Source organism: Macaca nemestrina, chromosome X, assembly GCF_043159975.1.
Source record: "Macaca nemestrina isolate mMacNem1 chromosome X, mMacNem.hap1, whole genome shotgun sequence".
In the NCBI taxonomy this organism is placed as follows: domain Eukaryota; kingdom Metazoa; phylum Chordata; class Mammalia; order Primates; family Cercopithecidae; genus Macaca; species Macaca nemestrina.
Window position 1 is genome coordinate 124078602 of NC_092145.1, and position 21381 is coordinate 124099982.

Genomic DNA, 21381 nt, shown 5'->3' on the forward strand with positions numbered 1-21381 from the left:
GAAAGAGAAAAATTGCCTACCTACCTGTAACCATTTCCTCATTAAAAGCAAAGGAGAAGAAAAAGAAAATGTAGGTGAATTTTCAATTGATTTCACAATGTGGAACGACATTGAAAGTGTGGAATCAATGGAAGAAATGTTAAAAACAGAAAATGGCTCAAGTATTTAATGAATCAGTAAAATTAAGTATCAGCAGACGTATAAATAGTTGCCACAAATATAACAATATTATTTGACATGAAGGCAGTTTTCAATTTTTTGCTATTATAAAAAATGCAATATCAAGTGTATTTATTCATACATTAACCATACTTTGAATATATCTTTGTTTTAATTTTTAATTTTTGCTGGTATCTGGTAGGTATATATATCCATGGGGTATATGGCATATTTTGATACAGGCAAAGAATGTGTGATAATCACATCAGGGTAAGTGGGATATCCATCACTTCAAGCATTTATGCTTTGTGTTACAAATAGTCCAATTATACCCTTTCAGTTATTTTTAAATGTACAATTAAATTATTTTTTACTATAGTCACTTTGTTGTGTTAGGAAATACTAGAACTTATTCATTCTTTCTATTTTTTGGTACCCATTAACCCTCCCCTCTTCTCCTCATGGCCCCACCCCCACCCATTACTCTTCCCAGTCTCTGGTAACCATCATTCTACTCTCTATCTCCATGAGTTCGATTGTTTTATTTTTAGATCCCACAAATAAGTGAGAACATGAGAAGTCTGTCTTTCACTTAACATAATGACCTCCAGTTTTATCCATGTTGTTGCAAATGGCACTCTCTCTCCCTCTCTTTTATGGCTGAATAGTACTACATTGTGTATATGTACCACATTTTCTTTATCCATTCATCTGTTCATGGACACTTAGGTTACTTCCAAATCTGGGCTATTGTGAATAGTGCTGCAATAAACATGGAAGTACAGATATCCCTTCAATATACTGATTTCCTTTCTTTAGGGTATATACCCAGCAGTGGGATTGCTGGATCATATGGTAGTTCTAGTTTTAGTTTTCTGGGGAACCTCTAAACTGATCTTCACAGTAGTTGTACTACTTTACATTCCAACCAACAGAACTGGCATTACTAGGTCAAAAGAATTACAGTTGCAAAGTTTCTTTTAATACGTTACAAAGAGTGCTTTCCAAAAACTATGTAGTAATTCGTATTCCCACAAGTACTGTTTGATTATTCCAGCTTCACTATAGAAACATTAGCGATTGTAGTTCCATTAAAAGACAAAAACAAACTTAAAAAAAGGGAAACAAATCTAGATGGTCATTTTAAAAAATCACTATCTGATTATTAGTGACATTGAACATATGTTAAACCATTTTTTGGCCATTTGTACTTTCGCTTTTGTGAACTGTTGTTCATATTCCTTTTAATGCATTGCAAAGAAATAGCAAAAATTTTGAAATACAAAAAGATTCAGGTATGCCATTAAGCAATGATTTTGATTCTTTGTAAGTTAATTTTTCTGAATTGCACTCTCCATAATTCAGTGAGAATAATAATAACACCCACCTGTCCCTTGAAGTTGTAGAAAATGAATTGAATTAATGACATTTAGGATGTTTTTATAAATGGCTACAGAAAATGTAAGAGAAATTAACCCATTCTTACTGAAATGTTAGTAGTGGTTATTTATTTCAGTTAGTATTTTTGTATTAATTATGTTAAGATAATTCATATATTATATTTACCAAAACAATTATGTTTTGTATTTTTAAAACATTATCATTGTTAAGCAAATTCATACTTTTTTAGCTTTAGATTTTTAAGAAACTTCGTTAGTTCTTAGAATTTTTCCTATTCATCAACACACAGGTGGGGTGGTTAATATATAGAAGAAATAGATATAGCCTGGGCGCGGTGGCCCATGCCTGTAATCCCAGCACTTTGGGAGGCCAAGACAGGTGGATCACCTGAGGTCAGGAGTTCGAGACTAGCTTGACCAGTATGGTGAAACCCAATCTCTACTAAAAATACAAAAATTAGTCACGCGGGATGGTGTGTGCCTGTAGTCCCAGCTACTTGGGAGGCTGAGACAGGTGAATTGCTCGAACCCGGGAGGCAGAGGTTGCAGTGAGCCGAGATTGCGCCACTGCACTCCAGCCTGGGCAACAGAGTGAGTCTCCATCTCAAAACAAAACAAAACAAAACAACAACAAAAATAGTCTCAAAAACAAAACAAAACAAAACAAAACAAAACAACAAAAATGTATACCCTGCAATAAATTCACAGTGAAACAGTAGTTAAAACTACTGATACTTTTTATTAGTATTAAAACTACTGATACTACTTTTTATTAGTATCAGTATACTACTTTTTATTAGTATCAGTAGTTTTAACACACTATTTATAATTTTCTGAAATCTTTCTTGACTCATATAACCATGTGTTAAGTGGTATGCTATTCAACCATGGAAAATTTCAAAGTTAAAATACTTGGCAAATCTTACTTATGTTCTGAGGAATTAAAAATAATACAAATGTAATGAATATGTGTGTGTGTGTGTGTGTGTGTGTGTATATATATATATATATATATATATATATATATATATATATATAAAGGTTTTGCCATCCATCCATGTTTTTCTGTCAACTTACTAAAATTTGTTCCAAAATTTTAAAACTATATTTTTAATTTGTGTTAAATATTTACTCAGGCAATAGACATATATTTCATTATCTCTGAAATGCAACAACAAACAGAATGATAGAATGTAAGGTAGAAATCCTGTACCTTGTATTTCACTCACAGAACTAAATCTGAAGGCAGGACTCTCATAGATGAAGCTATCCCAGCAATGATCAATGACAAGATTCCTGGGATGTTCCACACCTAATTAAAAAATAAAGAGATGTTACACTTCAATGTCATATTCAAGAAGAAAAACAGCACTGGAGATGGAAATAGAATAAAAATTATCCTCTAATAGGAAACTTATAAGATGAATATCTTTCAAAGTATATTTTAAAATGAGATTTAAATTGTATTTTTGAAGAACATATTTAATAATATAAATGGCTTTATCTATGATGTTTAAAAAAATAAACTCATAAATTCTTGGAACTTTCAGGTGGACACAGTGGCATGTGCCTATAATTCCAGCTACTGGGCAGTCTGAGGCAGGAAGATTGCTTGAGGCCAAGAGTTCAAGGCCAGTCTGGGCAACATAGCAAGACCACATCTCTATATTTTAAAAATCTTCGAATTTTAATTTGAACTACTCAACAAGCAGATACTAAGAGTGAACTACTCAACAAGCAGATATTAAGAGTCTATTTGAGCCTGCTATTTAAAAATAGATTGTACTGATGAATACAGCTGGCCTTCTGTATCCATGGGTTCCACATCCATGGATTCAACCAAAGGCAGATTGAAAATCTTCAAAAAATAATGGATGGTTTTTCCTGGTCTTTATTCCCTACATCATACACTATGACAACTATTTATATAGCATTTACATTGCATTAGGTATTCTAAGTAATCTAGAGATGATTTAAAGTATATGAGAGTGTATGTGTAGGTTACATGCACACATTCTGCCATTTTGTGTCAGGGACATGGGGATTCACGGATTGTGATATCCTTGGAGGTTCTGAAATCTATCCACTATGGACACAGAAGGATGGCCTATATATAAATATGCACAAATAGACAACATTTATCCAATGTTAACAATAAGTTTAAACCAATAAATACAAAAATATGTTTATTAATTCTCTATTTAAAAGATAAGCTCTACTTACATTAAAAATATGAGTTGATGGTGCTAAGTGGTTACATTTCAAATGTAAATATATATATATGTTGAAGGAAATGCCAAAAGATATTTACTAACAGTGGTATATGATAAAAGGGAAACATGTTTTGAGATCATTGTATATAGATCAGTGTTTCTAAAAGTGGAGTCTTCTGACAACCTGCACTGGAATAGCTTGTGATGGCAGGGCCTCACCCCAGCCCTTATGAATCAGAATAAATGAATGTGGACCTGGGAATAGGAATTTTGATAAGCTCTCAAATATTGTTTACTGAATTTGGAGTGTTATTAATCAAGAATCAAATAAAACAAGTTTCAAATGTTAAGGTAACTTATCAGCATCTAAAAATAAAATAATTGTAAGCAAGTAGAGTCTCAGATTACTCACCAAAAATGGTTGTAATTATTCTACATCTACTTTCTATTAGTACAATAACATTAACTATTTCTCATGAGCAAAATAAACTAAGACAAATAATCCAATTAAACTGAGTTATAAAGACTTAATATATTTGATACCCCAACTTCCCCGCCAAAAAGTCTCAAATTTCTCAATACTATCTATTTATTAATTCAAATGTTTTAAAAGTTGCATGTCTGAATTTGGGAGGGATTTTTAGGTTCCGGGAGTTTTTCTTACACCAATTTATCTTTCTTCTTAAGTATAAAACCATGCTCATCCTGACTGGCAATTTGCAATGATTACTACATATATTACATAAATATTTGTTCAACTCTGGATCTACTTTAGATAAGACTCAGAGGACCTCCAGGGATTTTCATAACTAATTCTACCATGTGAAATGAAATGCACTGTTATTTCTTCTCCACATCATGTAAGTGTGATTAACTTATAATTATGCGACATTGTGCACTTTATTACTTTACTGCTGGTGAACATCATGGCCATAATTAACCCAAAGCCAAAAAGAATGCATCAATGTACTTTGTTTTCATTGACTAATTCTCATATGAAAGTTAATATCCGTAAAACTAATATATTATGTTAATTAGTAAGCCTAGTTTTATTCAGTGCTATTTTGTTTTGCACCAATAAACTACCGATATATAAAACAGAATTCATTTTTATTTAAATATTTGAATCAGATCACTAATATTGCATTTAAATTTGGATTGAATAGAAAGTGAATAATTTCCAGACGATAGCTATTTTAATAGAAAAGTAATCAAAACAGTTTTGTATTCATTAATTACTGATTCACTCATTTACACAACTTTTAAGTATACAGTCCATGCTGAGTGCCATACAAAATCAAAAACAATGAATGTATTTATGTGGGTGTATGTTTGCAGATACATATACATATGTTTTCTCCACATGGGGGATAGTTTTGGAATGCACATACAACAGTTTCCAGCATGAAATAGATGCTCAATGATCGACTATTAAAAGACTGCCAACAAAGGTTTAGAACATTGAATGAAGATGTGTCCTTAAATGTGTAATATGTGTAAATCAGCCCCTAACTTCTAATGTTTCATCTCAGTTGCTTACTTTCATTCATGGCTACCCTTTCTTTCTCCGCCTTTATTCCCATCTGAGCAGGGTCGAAACTTGAGAGATGCGGTCTTGGGTAGGGGACATAATTACGGATGAGAAAATACTGTGAGAATTGTGTCCATGGACACCAGTCACTGAGCGAGGGTACGCGTCCAGGAAGCCAAAGCGTGTATGTACACGACAGGATGTATGTACAGGGTGTATGTACACACAGGACATATGTATGTGTACAAAGCATATATATACACAAGAGGAAGCCAAAGCATGTATATATTAGGCCAAGCCAGTGTTGGATGGCAGAGTGAAAAAGAGGAGAGACAGCTGAGAAAATGTGAAACGAATGGCAGTAGGGGCATTTCTTAGGGACTTTGGATGGAATGGAGGGAGGCCTGTTCCCCTAAGATCCAAGGGGAGATGTCAAAGAGAGGGGCAAGTGCCATATTTTAGATCATGTAACCGGCTTTAAAACTACCATCTCTGAGCAGATAAAAAATTGAGTGGTCCTAAAGAGGGCAGTCAGACACAATGAGCTCAACATGCTGTTCCACCGCTTACTCACTGTATGGCTTTGGGGAGTTTTTCAGCCTGAGGTTCCTCATTGGAAAGGCAGGAATAGTGACTTCCAGGATTTTGGGGGGAGTTTGGGTACAGTCATGTTGATAAAGCTCAAGTGTGGTAACATAAAGGGATCTTAATAAATCCTAGCTACCCAGACTGTTTGAAAGCTATTCTGCAGCATCCTGCTCCTCATGGGATTCATTAATGGTTTACTTTAGAGACATCTTTACTACCCTCAGGTGGTTCAGGTCCCTCCTCTCTTGCCACCCTATCTTATTAACCTTTTGAAACTGGCATGGCTTCAAATATGTACGGATGTCTGAAACATTATCGTCTCTACACCTTGCCTTGGGTAATGTTCAACTGAAAGCTCTTTCGAACATTCTCTCTGTGGGCTGGGTGCAGTGGCTCATAAGCCCAGCAATTTGGGAGGCCAAGGAAGGCGGATCACTTGAGGTCAGGAGTTCCAGACCAGCCTAGGCAACATGGCAAAACATCGTCCCTACAAAACATATAAAAAAATTAGCTGGACATGGTGGCACATGCCTGTGGTCCCAGCTACTGGGAAGGGTGGAGTGGGAGAATCATCTGAGCCCGGGAGGTGCAGGCTGCAGTGAGCTGAGATTGTGCCTCTGCACTCTAGCCTAGGTGACCAAGTGAGACCCTGTCTCAAAACAAAACAAAAAATTCCCCCCTGTTCCTGTTACAGGTTGCACATCTCCTTGCGTGAAGAGTTCTATTCCTAAGTTGGGTATATCACAAAAATATGAAATACAAAAAAAGATGAATTAGAATAATTTTTTAGAAAGTTGAAACAAGATTAGGGACACCATCTGCAGTCAAGGATGAGACACAGTATGGTCATGTCACTTACTTGGAATAAGCCAAAATGTTTTCTTAGAAACCAATATACTGAGGAAAAATGTAGTGACATAATCAGGTTCCACAGTACAAAAACCAGACAATTGCTCAAAAGAGGCAACCATTCTTCCTGATACTAACAGCTGATTCTTAAAAAGATTTCATTTAAAAAGATTGCAATGTAATAAGAAAGGCTTTGATGTACTGATCTTCACCAGTACATCATGATGACCTCCTTAAAATATTTCTATGCAATCTGGTGTTATGGGTAAACGACATCACGAAACAGTGAAATTCACTGAACACAATTCTTAATGTGGTTGGGAGAGGGTGTAGTTGATTTCAAGTACTGGGCTTTTGGCTCCTTCTATTTAATCTGTTAAATAGATTTCAGACCACTCACAGAAACAGATTGCAAGTCTTTCCTGTAATTCTTTACTATCTCTCCACTCGAGCTTTTCAGTTTTATATATAACTAGGTGAACAGTTAGTGAGAAATTGTTCTGCCTGCTTACTGAGAAGCCATGTGCAAAGGTATACAGAAACCTGGCTTTGCAGAGTTGGGATTTTAATCTTACTTCCTTCACTTAATAGCTCTGTGATCATGAACAAGTTGTTAAGCCTCTCCATTAATCAATTTTATCCTCCTTAAAAACAGATATAATGACTATTTCAGAGGGTTCCTGTCTTAGTTGGGGTTTCCTCAGAAGTTGTTATTTGGGACGTCACCTCAGGAAATGTCAGTAGGGAAGTGCAAAAGTGAGACAAAGATTAGGACTACAATGAATGGTGTATTATAAAGGAAGTTACTACTGTGGATACATGAGGTTCAAGGCAGCTAGGGAACTCTGAGAGCCAGTGCAGAACACACATCTCAAAGGTATACTGCTCAGGGGAATGGGAACTGTTATATTTTTCCACCACTTCCTGTCATCCATAGGTTGAGGAAAAATTAACTCACTAGGGCAGCCAGAGGAAATACCCAAAAGAATTATGGGTGTTGGTAGCTGGACAATGGCCCAGATAAATACTAGTTGCATATTTCTTGTCCTGAGATAACATAAAGAATCACACACATGAAGTGCTCAGTATAGTCTTTATAACTGGTAACTATCATGTATCCCCAGATTCAATCACAACTGTGCATCACCTGTTAAATTACAAGGGCACCATATGCCTTAACTGAAAGTTAAGTTAAAGGTCGGGTTCACACCCTCATGTGCAAATTGTGGAGCATAACAAGTATTTATGCTTGAGTGAATGGGAAGCCACTCTACTAAGTAATTCCCTGTGAATGGTGCCAAAATTCTCCTTAGGAAATAATGGTAAGTTTGTTGTAATGCACAGACCAGTGTGTGCCCAAGGTGCTCAATTTCTTCTCCAAATAGCACAACCACAATAATATTTAGCATCAGACTATTTTAAGATGGATATAACAAAACACTCATCTTGAGTGTTAAAAATATCAGGAATATAGGTAAGCCTCTAGAAACATAGTTTTAGGCAACATAGTATAGTTGTCTGAAGAAAAAGTAGTCTGGAAACATGAAACATTAAATATGTTTGCCAAAGAAACAGATTCTCAGACTTTTGGGAAAACTCTAGGTATATATTGTGAACTTTTCTGCTACCTGTGGTCATGGACTTTTCCACTGTTACTGGCTTAAATCTTCTGAGCTTTGCTTCTCAATTCCAGTTCTCCCCCAACCCATCCATATCCATCATCCACAAATAATTCTAGAGTCAGCATTCAAAATGCGGGTTATAAAGTACAGCTAATCTTTTGAAAACTCTCATTATCTAGAGGATAAAAGTTGGATTCCTTATGATAGTATTTAAGACTTTTTCAATATCCTAACATATCTCCTCTCTCTTTTGCCTCTCTCTCTCAGATAGATATGTAGATAGATGATACATAGATAGAAAGATGATAGATAGGCAGATAGATAGATAGCATTAAAGAGTTTAGCCTAAAACTGCCTCTTTACATATTTTAAGTTCAACCCAAAGGTTTCTCTGTACATAGAGAACTATAAGCTATACGGAACTATAAACAGACTACAAGCCTACTCTTGTGCCAATCACTGAGGTTTGGCCAATCAGAGGTTGCCAACTGTTCAAACCATGTTCAAATAAGGCAAACTCAGAGCTGTAACCAATTCGGCTGTTTTTGTACCTCCCTTCTGTTTTCTGTATGTCACGTTCCTTTTTCTGTCCATAAATCTTATACCACATGGCCATGCTGGTTACTGGGCCTACTCTGGCTTAGGAGGCTGCCTGATTCATGAATCAGTATTTGCTCAATTAAACTCTGTTAAACTTAATTCGGCTTAAATTTTTCTTCTATCACTACACAGACGGAGTTAGAAATACATAAAATATATAAAGATCTTCAAATTCACTACTTTTTCTAAGAAGGCAGCGTTTTCAGAATTTCAAACTGACTATCAAACTTCCGGGTTGCCCAATTCTCTGTCTTTTCTCCTGCTAATATCTTGGCTATTTCTATTTTTATACTTCTCCCAGAAATAATGCCTTTTGATATTCCAAAGATCTTTGGTACTTAGTTTCTACTGTGTTATCTCTAAGTTTTAGAAATTTGGGTATTTTATTTATGGTCCAGTCATTCAGCAGACAAGCATCAAAAGCCTGCTCTGTCTTATTTGCTCAAGTTACTAATAGATCATGCCTGCAAAGATCTCACAAATATTGTGGGATTAACAAATATTAGCTACAATGAGTGTGACAAATATTTAAATCAAGCTATGTACAAGTTGCCATGCTATCCATAAGGGGAAGAAATCATTCCAGGATTTGCAGCTAATGAGGAGGGAGGGAGAGAGAGAGAGAGAGAGAGAAATGAGGAATGCAGGATGCAGGATCTGAAATGCTGTGAGGTTCCTCACACCAGCAAGGAACCATTTAGTGAGATGAGTCTTGTTATCAACTTGCCTAAGAAATTTTTTAAAATTCTGTAGAATCTGTAAGAAAATTTACATCTTCTTTTAAAAGCCAAAATGAGATTGCCTACTGCTATCATGAAATAATTTAAAGACATTTACAAATATTTAAATGAGAAGGTATTTGATATGGTTTAGCTTTGTGTCCCCACCACCCAAATTTCATCTTAAATTGTAATCCCCAGGTGTTAAGGGAGGAATCTTATGGGAACTGACTGGATTATGGGGTGGTTTATCCCATGCTGTTCTCATGAGAGTGAGTGAATTTGTATGAGATCTGATGGTTTTATAAGTGTTTGATATTTCCTCCTACACACTTGATCTCTCTCCCCTGCCGCCATGTTAACATATGCCTGTTTTTTTTTTTTTCCATTATGATTGTAAGTTACCTGAGGCCTCCCCAGTCATGAAGAACTGTGAGTCAATTAAACCTCTTTCCTTTATAAATTACCAAGTCTTGGTATTTCTTTATAGCAGTGCAAAAATGAACTAATACAGTATTAATCTCTACTTTTAATGAGTATATTTTGCATATATATTAAATATTTTAATTCTTCTCATCAGTCATGTTTTTCTGTAGACCCTGTTTTTCTGTAGATCAAATTGTGAGGCTTAGCCACCAACGACTATAAGCACAAGTAGATACGTAGATAATGCATTAAAAAAACCCACAAAAGGGAGAAGGATAAGAATATAGCAGAAAGGGAGATGCCATCACCAACAAAGGGGAAAGATGTTCTTTTTCACATAGGATAGGGAGACAGAGAAAGAGAAATAAGACATCAAAGGTCTGTGAATCTTCCTTTGTCTCACATCTCCTCAGGTTTAAGGAAGAAGCGGGAGAAACAAAGCCTGAACATTTGCCCGAGAGAGTGAGTTTACTTAAAAGAGACTGTTTTGAACTGCAAAAGACTGATCAATTTTTAATTGTCAACTTACTATGTTTAATTGTTACATAGCAGAAAGAAATGTATAGCAATGTTAGAAAATTAGAAAGTTACATTATTTTAAAATTTATTTTTAATGTTAAAATCTTAATCCAAATTTGTTTTTATTAACATGCTCATAGTTATAAAGTAATTTGGCTGCACCTATCCTGAATAATTCCATTCCCTGGAAAGATCCATTAATATGTCTTGTGTGCTCACATTCTAGAAATTCTGTGCCCTACAATTGGTATAAATATCACAAAGACATATTTTTTGGTGCATATCTAAATTTATGATTTAAATCCCAGCCAAACACAATAACTTTTATATTTAATTTTGTCAGTTCCATGTTCCTTTTTCTCTAACAGTTATTTCAAACCACCACTCCACTCTTCAAATTCTCTACTATATCTCTTTTCCTCAGCAGATAAAAATGTAAATATATGACTGCTCCTAATTCCAAAGCCCTTCCACTACCTACCAATTTATTGACATCCATATTTGTTTTATTTTACCCCCACCCGAGGAAGAAATCCTCTCCTGTTCAGTTCTTTCTTTACCTCTGCTCTGATTCCAACCCTCCTAGACCCTTAGCCTATCAGTTAAACCTTACATCATTTATATCTTTAACTCCTGCTCCACCCTGGCTTCTCCCTTCTGCTTATACATATGCTCAAGTCTTTTCCATCTTAAAATACTAATTTCCTTGAGCTTACAGTCAACATTTATTAAACACCACATGCCTCTCCTGATCGCAGCCAAAATTCTTATAAGGGAATTTTACATGAGATGAAATTACTTTCTTAATATTTAAAATTATTTCAATCCAAGAAGATGAAGAAATGATGGAAAAGCACCAAAGTGCAACAGTTAAATGACATGTTCAGCTTCAACATCAATCAAAAATTTGCAATGATGATAAAATATAATGTTCTTTCAATCAGATGAATGGAGATTAAAGACAATGTTATTACCCAGGGCTTACACAGTTCTGGAAAATAGGTAATGTCTATATTATACTCCTAATTGCAGCATGAATTGCAAAGGTATAAACATTCTGGAGAGTAAGTTGGTCATGCATATAAAAAATCACAAAATATATAACTTTAACCCAATAATTGCACTAATAATATTTTGAGTAGAAGTAGTAATAATAGTTGAAAAGATAAATTGGTAATGCTTGATATTAGATTGAAAACGTGTTTCAAAAAATTCATGCTGAGTTAATTTTTAATTCAGACTCACATTATTTATTTGTTTAATATAAAGTGATCAAACTCTTCAAATAATCTAATTAAAAACACGCACCCTCAACATGGCATAAAAAAAGGACAAGACTAGTTGAAGCCAAAATTTATTCCAAATATGTTGTCTCTTTATTAAGAAAATGTAAAAATGAAACAAAATCACAATATCAGAATTTCTATAAAGTTTCGAGGAATAAGCATTGGCATATTTGAATAATATCATAAGAATCTTACAGATCTACTAATTTACATATTTGGGTTGACAGATCAAATTGGAAGAACTTGATTTGTTAAATAGATATCTAATTCTGATTCTGTACCATTATGAGCTGTGATTTCAGCCAAAATACTGCATCTCTCAAATCTTGTTTTCTCTTTTATAAGATAATTTGCTCTATAGATTTCTAGAGTATTCATTTGTTCTAAAATGTTTTGATTCTATGATAAAATAAGTCTGATAAATACCTATAAAATAACATGTAAAATATCAGAAAAACAACTTACTTGTCAGTGTGATATCAATGAGGACATCTTCCGTTGTGGGATTTTTGAAAGGTATAACAATAGATGACTGAAGACCAATGCGTGTGGTTATTCTTTCTGTGTCTAGAGGCTGGGGAAATAGTCCTACTCCAGATAAGTAGAATTTCCATTCTGTAAACTGTTTGAAGATAATTATTTATAACATATGTGTCCTAACTGCATATACTTTATTTGCAATACTTAATAAGTATAATGCATATAAAAATCTGGACAGATAAGAAAAGTTTTGTTGCTAAAAAGCATTGCTTTATTCTTCCTTTCTTTTCCAAATTCCTTTTAATTTTATGGAAAAATAATTCTATGTATTTTTACATTGAGGCAGAAGAGGGCAAAAGTGCAATATTCAAATATCAAAATATTTCAATGCACATAAAGTTATTATAGCAACATAAAAGAGAAAGTTCAATGGAAAATCTGGCACTTCTGTTCAAGTTTTTTTTTAAACAAACTTGGTACCAAACGCTGCATGTAGTTTCCAAACTCTTTGGGTGAATTTCAAATGAAATTCAGATAGCTACCACATTAAGGCAAAGAAGATGAGGCACAGATTGAAGCTCCAATAAAAGGAAAAACATACAACTGCATGCCATATTATTTATCCCCATCATCGAGTCCAGTGCATTATCTCTTATTGTATGATATGGATAAATGAATAAAAATTTATGTGAAGGAGATTGAATGTGGTTATTATTTTTATCTAAGTTTCGTAAGCACATAAAGCTCCGTTTGAAAATCTCTTTGTAGTTTAGGATAAAAGTCCCTTCAAAGTACAGTAGACTGTGACTCAGTTCTAGGGTCTCTTAAACTTCTGCAACAAACACTTTGCTAATGTTGCAGATGAATAAAAGGATCACAAACAATGTCCTACTTTATAATATCTCAAACTGTATAGATGTTTCCAAGCTTAAATTCCAATAAAAAGAGGGAAGCTTGCTTTAAGATTACTTCAAATAAGGAGAAGTAGTGAAAGCAAACTCATAAAATCCTGCCTCCTTAGTAGAGAGAATTAAAGGAAAATTTCATCTGGATATTATCTTCAAATGACTATATTACTATTAGTCACAGATTTGACTAGCATAATGTAAATTCACTGTATTTTCAATAATAATGCCCTAACTTGATTTCACAAAATTGACTGACTAAAGTCAAGCATCAGAGTTCAAGCATCAGCAAATTAAAACGTGTTAAGAATAATCAGAACTTTGCATAGCCACAGGCTACAAAGATCATAGACTCATGCTGGATTGTAAAACCACTCTGATTTTATAACTTCTTCCTTAATGTTTGCTATTCTGACCTTTAGATGAAACAAACCATACAATCAAGTATGAATGAAATATACAAGGCACCTATTTGAAAATGAAAAGGAAGCATCTGAAAACTAAGAAAGAAAATCTCAGAACATAATCTTTGAAACCAAAGAGAAGTTATAATTTACCACATTTGCTGCTTACTAGTGCTCCACTTATTCTGTTATGTAGTAATGTAATTTAATTTAGAGACTCTGGTTGCATAAAATATAAGTTCATGATATTTGCAGCTGTGATGTCCTGACCAAATTAATCACAGGATTCAAAATCTGCACAAACAATTTGAACTTAACCCAAACCCTAACCGTAACTGAATGGTTAGATTTTTTACAATGCAGAGCTTTTCACATGAATTGAAACCAGAAGCAGATGAAGCAGATAATGAACCATAGCTATTTCCCTCAATCCAGCAAAGAAGTACCATCAGAAATAAAGCTTACCCTGTAAGAACAGCCATTAGTTGGCTTTAGATTAATCAGCTAATCAGCTGTGTGTGTCAGTTTAGATAGATTTAATCAGTTAAATCAAGAGAGGGATGGAAATCTATATGGCTATTTCCCTAATGGTAAAAAGTTATTCCAAACTCAGAAAAATAAACTCTAAAGTTTATTTAAAAAAAAAACATATTCTTTAGATGCCTGTTCATACATAATGCATACCACATTTTCAAAAGTTTATGAAATAGTTTTTCTTGCAAAAGATGTCAACTGGATGAATTAAATAAAAGAGGAAGACGTAAATGATTCAATGATAAATAGGGCAAGAAAAATCATCAAGGTTACAGCAATGTATTGAAAAGGTTGAGGAGGTCTAGACCTGGTAGCTGAAAGCATGAATTATTGATTGAAGTCTAATCATAGCTGAATCCTTATAGATTTGCTACAAGTTGGAAGGAGATATTCAGAGTGACTGAAATTAACCATCAGTGTTCAACTAACTCATAGAAGGTTTGAACTGATTATTTTCTTGTTTGAGCCTTTTTGTGTTTGATGAAGAATTTAGCATTCAACTTCTAGGCTAGGATTTTTTAAAGCTATTAAGCTACAGAACTGATTATCTCCCTACTGAGTTCTAAGACTGTCCTTGAATAGATATGCTTTCCACTAGAAATACAAGCAAAAAAATTGTCTCCAGTAATTATGATGAAGGGGTTCTAATCCTGCTATGTAGCAATCGCTTAAAAGAACAGCCTCGTTAAAATTACTTGTCTGAAAGAAAATAATGTCCATTATATATTTTCTTCTGTGTGAGAGGATTACTGTTTGTCTCCTTTAATATTTTTGAAAAAGAAGCATATTTCTATAGTATTTGTCTCAGGTCATGTGTTAACTGGTCATTACAATATTTAGACAATTTAACAGCCTCAAAACAAATTTTCTAAAAATAAATCAAAAAAATTTTTGGAAACGAAGATACTTCAGTTACCCATAGGCCCTGTACTGACATGGAGACCCCTGTATTATATTTGATTCCACTGCCCCTCAGATATCAGGGTTCTGTAAGCTCCTTGATGTCTTCTAAGATATAAAGTACTTTCCTCCATTTGCTTTCCTCCCCATGAACATTTGAAGAAGTAAAAATAATATAAATGTAAAATTTTACATAAAATTTTAATTGGCAGTAAGAGAGTTACAATCACTTTGCTAACTAAGTAGCTGTGAAAAGTAGATATAAAGATGAGCTGAAACCAGATTATCCTGGATTCAGGTCATACCTTAACCTTTTACTAGTTGCCTGATTTGAATTTCTCTGTGTCTCAGATTCCTGATGCATAAAATAGGATTGATAACAGTACTTCCATTATAGGACTATGGTGAGAATGAACTGGGATTATTCTTAGAATGACATGGGATACATTTAGAGATTGTCAAAAAGTGATAAACTATTGTTTTTAAAAATTAATACTTCGGAACACTGTTCAGATAAAATGCAGTGGAAAAAAATAACAAATATTTACAAATTGCACTCTATATTTTATATGTAAGTTTATGGAAAGTTGAGTAGTAAAACTCAAGTTAGAAAATTAACATAAATGCCAGTGATTTGCCATGTACATTAAAATATCTGTGTTTTAAATCTGGGTATATATTTCTCTTCATTCCACTGATCTATGTATTTAAAAATAACCTTCTTCAGATGTCTGCATATACACAATGCATATTGTATTTTACAAAAATCATTTAACTAATTAACTTATAATTAACTTGTTTTACTTGCAAAATAGGATAATTGAATGAATGATGAATTATATTTATTTATATATTGATTTGAAATTTCATTAACGTGGCTTGGTCCGAGAATACTCTATCATACCTGAGCACAGTAGAAGTTGATGCAAGCTTGATGATCAGTTCTTCCAAGTGCAGAAGGATAAAAGAGAACAGGTAAGTCTGTGGTGGAGTGAGGAGATATGATCAGCTGTGTAAATGGAAAAAGGAAAAGAGGAACAAAAATTAATACCCATTTGGTTTGAGCTGGTATATTTGTGTACTAGGTATATGCAGGGTCGATGTTTGTGTGATTAATGTGTTGCCTTGCACACATTATCTGTTCTCAGTGTGCCTGCTCCTGGAACACTGTTCAAAGGGCCCGTGTTAAAGAGTGTTCAGGGGTGATCACATCATGTTCTTATCCAAGATAATCACCACATGGAGGACTCATTCTGTAAAAGGAAGTCAGGGTTAATTTTTAAAGCTGAGCTTGAACCTTCAATAAAAGACATACACATTTTATGTAAGATCCCATAGCATATTGCCATCCCAAGGTACATGTCAAACCACCGGTAACTTAATTTGTTGCTTTGGTAATATCAAAAGAAAAGAACTGTTTCTAAGCAAAGGTGTAAGACATGCTTCTTTAATGTGCAAGGAAATTTTCCTCTTCCTCCTATCTTGTACACATTCAACGTGTGACCTGCTAGGATAATTTGCGTCTGTACGGTATTAGTTCAAGTTACTTCTTTAGAGACTGTGAAAGAACCCAGTGACTCTATCACAATATAATAAGGGCTTGAGTATATTACGTAATCAAAATGCTACACTGGAAATAATTTAATTTGAAGATAAACACTTACAAAATGATAGCATGAGTGGCACATGTACGAAAAGGAAGTCTACTATTTTACACTAATATATTTTGCCAGAAAAACTCTGAAAAGGCAAAATTACAGTTAAGTAGTATCTTTCAATCCTTTTAGAATACAGCTGTTGATGCCCAATAAACTGTGATAATTATCTACAAAATGCAAATGCAAATTTAATTTTATATTTAGAACGGAGTCACCTGTTTATTATACAATTGTGGTTTATCTACATCTAATATTTGTATCTCAGGCTGGCTCTCTCTCTGATATCTTGAATGTTTCAGGACTATCAGTTAATATACACTTTAGGGTTACTAATTTCACTGTCAGACTTAGCAAAAATAAGTAAAATTGTATTTTATATAGTCCTTCAACTTAGAAAATTTGGAAAAATAGTTTATTCTCTCCATAGATATAAATATATAGATGTTTCTCTCTATATATTTTTCATTTATTATCATTACAACTAATGTGTGTTCCTATTTGCTTTCTAAAATGTGATAGTATTTTTCTCATAAATAACTTTTTGAGTTGTTTTCTAATATTAGAGTTAATTGCATATTCAGTGATCAATAATGTTTGATAAATGAATAGAAGAATTAATGGACTACAAAGCAATGGCTGGAAATGTTAAAACAGAGTTTATATTCTTGATTATGTAATGTAAGTTTGGATGTGCAATATATTACATTTATTTTCCCTTGGACCACAGATTAGATTGTTCTCTAAAAGTAGATATGTAAAGGATACAAAAACACCACTATCTAATGAGGAATTTTAGTAATATGTAAATTATATCCTGAATATCAGACTTTATATAATTTATGGAAAAATGTATTGAATGATACAATAATGTGTGTACATTTTAATACACTCTTTTTAAGATTAAAGCATATACACCAATTTTAGCAATATAGTAATTAGTGATTTCTAATTTGACATATTATGATAGCTAAGAACTACTTTCATATCATTACATACGTTGGCAATCAGTAACTGACAAGAGACAGATGTTAAGATATAAATAAATCAAAGTGTAGATTTGTTAATCATTAAACAACAAATAGTAAAAGCCGTTATTTAAATACTATATCTACTAGCAGGGCTTCATGATTTACTTTGAAGTCCGGTGATAAAAACAGTCTACTGTAATTATCATTTTGATGGTTACCTGAAAGTGTGACACTCACTGCAAATAAATGGTGTCCTATGCTTTAGAAACAGAGATAGTCATGCTAAACCTTAGGATCTTATTTTGTAACTTGCAGGAAGCAGAAGAGTGATTTAGTATCATTGACTGGACCTAGCCTCTGCCAGGATCTAAGAATGAGAAAGTTGGGCAGAGAAAGAAGCAGAGAGGGGTAGAGTTGTCAGCATTGTCTGAAAGTGTGTGTCTGTGTCAGGGGTGAGGAATGGGGGATGGGCAAGAACTCAGGAAAGGCTAGAAAACAACTGGTCTCTTGGAGCCCTGATAACATATAATGACAATAGAGTTAATAATGATAATATTGGAAACTGTTACAAAAACTGATTACTAAAATGGTGAGAAGGAAAACACAACCAATTTATTAGAATGAAGTAATCATGAGCATGACTCTAGCATATATAATTTAAAAAATTTATATTAACATGATATTGTTTTGTTGATAAATTAAAATTCAAGGGGAGAAGTATATAAAATAAATTCTTTTTTTAAAAAAGTTATTTTTGGAGACAGAGTCTCGCTCTGTTGCCTAGGCTGGGTTCAAGCGATTCTCATTCCTCAGCCTCCCATGTAGCTGGGATTACACGTACGTGACACCACGTCTGGCTAATTTTTGTATTTTTAGTAGTGATGGGGTTTCGCCATGTTGGCCAGGCTGGTCTCAAACTCCTGGCCTCAAGTGATCTGCCTGCCTTGGCCTCCCAAAGTGCTGGGATTACAGGCATGAGACACCATGCTGGGCATATAAAATTCAATTCTTAAATTTTAGAAATTTAAATCCTTAGTAATTCAAGTGATAATACTCCACCAGTGTCCCCAAATCAGAATTGGAAAATACTTTAGCAGCAATAAATTTCATGGCTCTCTGAATTTACTTACTTGTGATTTTCTGTTAATATCCAGGACAAAATTTTCAGGATTACTGTTTGTTGCTTGCAATTTTAAGGTTTCATGTGTACGATTAACTAAGGGAATGATCTGAGTAACATGCCTGGGAGAAAAAAAAAAAAAAAGCTAGTAAAGTTGCTGGTATTCATAAACTTATTTAGTGTTAATTCCATAAACTTGATGACCCCTAGAATTAAAATATGCCACCCCATAAGATGTATTGAAGTCTTAATTCCTAGTACTTCAGAATGTGATATTATCTGGAAATAGAGTCACTGCATATATAACTAGTTAAGATAATGTCTTATTGGAGTGAGACAGGCCCTTCATCCAGTATGACTCGTGTCTTTGTAAATAGAATCATGTGAAGATACACAGAAGATGGCCATATAACAGTTGAAGTAGAGATCAGAGTGATGTATCTACAAGTCACAGAAAGCCAAAGGATGCTGGCAAGCACAAGAAGCTAAAAGAGACCAGACACAGTTGCTCATGCCTGTAATCTCAGTGCTTTGGGAAGCTGAGTCTGGAGGGTCACTTGAGGCCAGGAGTTCAAGACAAGCCTGAGCAACACAGCAAGACTCTGTCTCTACAAAAAATTTTGAAAATAGCCAGGCATGGTGGCTTGCCTGTAGCCCTAGCTACTTGGGAGGCTGAGGCAGAAGGATTGCATAGCTCAGGAGTTTGAGGCTGCAGTGAGCCATGATTGCGCCACTGCACTCCAGCCTCAGTGACAGAGCAAGACCCTGTCTCTAAAACATGAAAAAAAGAAGAAGAAGAAGAAGAAGAAGAAGAAGAAGAAGAAGAAATAGAAGCTAAAAGAGACAAAGAATTATCCCTTACAGGTTTCAGAAGGAGCATGGTCATAGTGAACCCTTAATTTTAAACTTCTAGCCTTCAGAACTGTGAGACAATACATGTTTTGTGGTCTTAAGCCACCCAGTTTATGGTTCTTGTTATGGCAACCCTAGGAAGCTAATATAATGACTTCTTTTAGTTTCAAAATCAAAATAATTATGTATGAACTAACGACATTTTACTAAATTAAATAATCTTTGGCTCTCTATTTTTGAGAGCTAATGTTATCCCATATTAGATATTAGAATATATTCCAGTTTTAGGAATAATGTTTACTTATTGTTTTATAAATGCTAAATCCAGCCAAAAAAAGCTAACACAGTCTAGTTGTAATAATAGAGTAATAAATGCACAAAGTTTTCATTCATAACATTAACAAGATCCGAATTGATGATGAGTAAATGCCCAAAATATGTGACTATTTATGCTCTAAGCAAATAATAAATGAGTGTTCATAATTCTCAACTATCAATTCTAATGGTTTTGAATGTACAGCATCCAACTTGTCATCTTCATTTTTTTGTAATGTCAAAGTATAACATAATAACATAATTTTATCGATGTACAGTTTTTCATATCTCTTTACTGTTTCTTGCTAACAATATAGAGTAATTAAGATTAAAATATTTAGGTATCAAATCTGTAATAAAAAGAATGGAATAATCACCATACATATATTATTTTTCACAATGTTATGGCCCTGTGACAGAGGAAAATTAGGTAATATGTGCTGAGCAGAATTCAGTTCATAAATTCAAATTATATAGTTCATATAAATCACCATTTTCTTGTTTTTATATAAACTATATGCATAAAATGATTCACCTTAAAAAGAACATTATATGTCAGTTTTATGATTCTAGACTACAAATTTAACAAGTCTCTGTAAATCATGAATTTGTTCTTTCACCAGCGACATATGAAGAAATTCAATGAAAATAACCAAAACTTCATTAATTATAATGAATAAAATATACTAAAAATCATGACAGATTTCTCATCATTTTTTGGTAAGCATCTGCTTCATATATTACCAATTTCCCAAGTTTTCTCATACACAATACCTTAGAAAAATAGGAATAAAATATTTTCATACTAGATATCTATGCTACTATAAGAAAAAAATTTCAAATGTCATTGTTGTGGCTAAAGAGCATGTACTGGAAGAATGCAACACTCTTTTGATGTGACAAGGGACAGAAATTAGTTAAAAGGCACTAATTTGCTCATTAGGGTGTATACTCTTTAAAAGTAGGGATTATGCCTTTTTTATCCCTATTTACCAGCACCAAACTTGATAAACAGTAGGAACTCAACTATCTAAATAGGAATGGTCATATCTCAAGGGATCATGGCATTAACCCACTGACCAAATGTTCACAGTTATTCATTGCTTACCTCTCCTTTGCCTTGAGGAAACTTTTGCCAGGTTTCTCTCCTTCCCACCAGCCCCTGAACTCTGCTTGTCCCTAAGCCTACACAAGCATGCAGACACACAAAGTAACATGACCCTTTCTCAGCTTCTCCTGGGAATTAGCTGACCACAGTAAAACCCTTTTCCTGTTAGACATCACTGGCCATTGTCCCTTGCTTGGCAGCTTTCCCTCCAAAGATTCTGTCTAT

At 33.9% G+C, this 21381-nt stretch overlaps 1 protein-coding gene across 3 annotated transcripts in view; it reads right to left on the reverse strand.

Moving 5' to 3' along the window:
- Positions 1-21381, reverse strand: part of LOC105499042 (cilia and flagella associated protein 47) — a 469827-nt gene that overhangs the window by 82373 nt on the left and 366073 nt on the right. For all 3 annotated transcript variants that reach the window (XM_011771441.2, XM_011771442.2, XM_011771440.2), the window contains exons 54-57: positions 18892-19003; positions 16040-16144; positions 12378-12534; positions 2773-2871 (exon numbers count right to left, since the gene is read on the reverse strand). In XM_011771441.2, coding sequence (XP_011769743.2) covers positions 2773-2871; positions 12378-12534; positions 16040-16144; positions 18892-19003 — 473 coding nt within the window. The remainder of the gene's footprint in view (positions 1-2772; positions 2872-12377; positions 12535-16039; positions 16145-18891; positions 19004-21381) is intronic.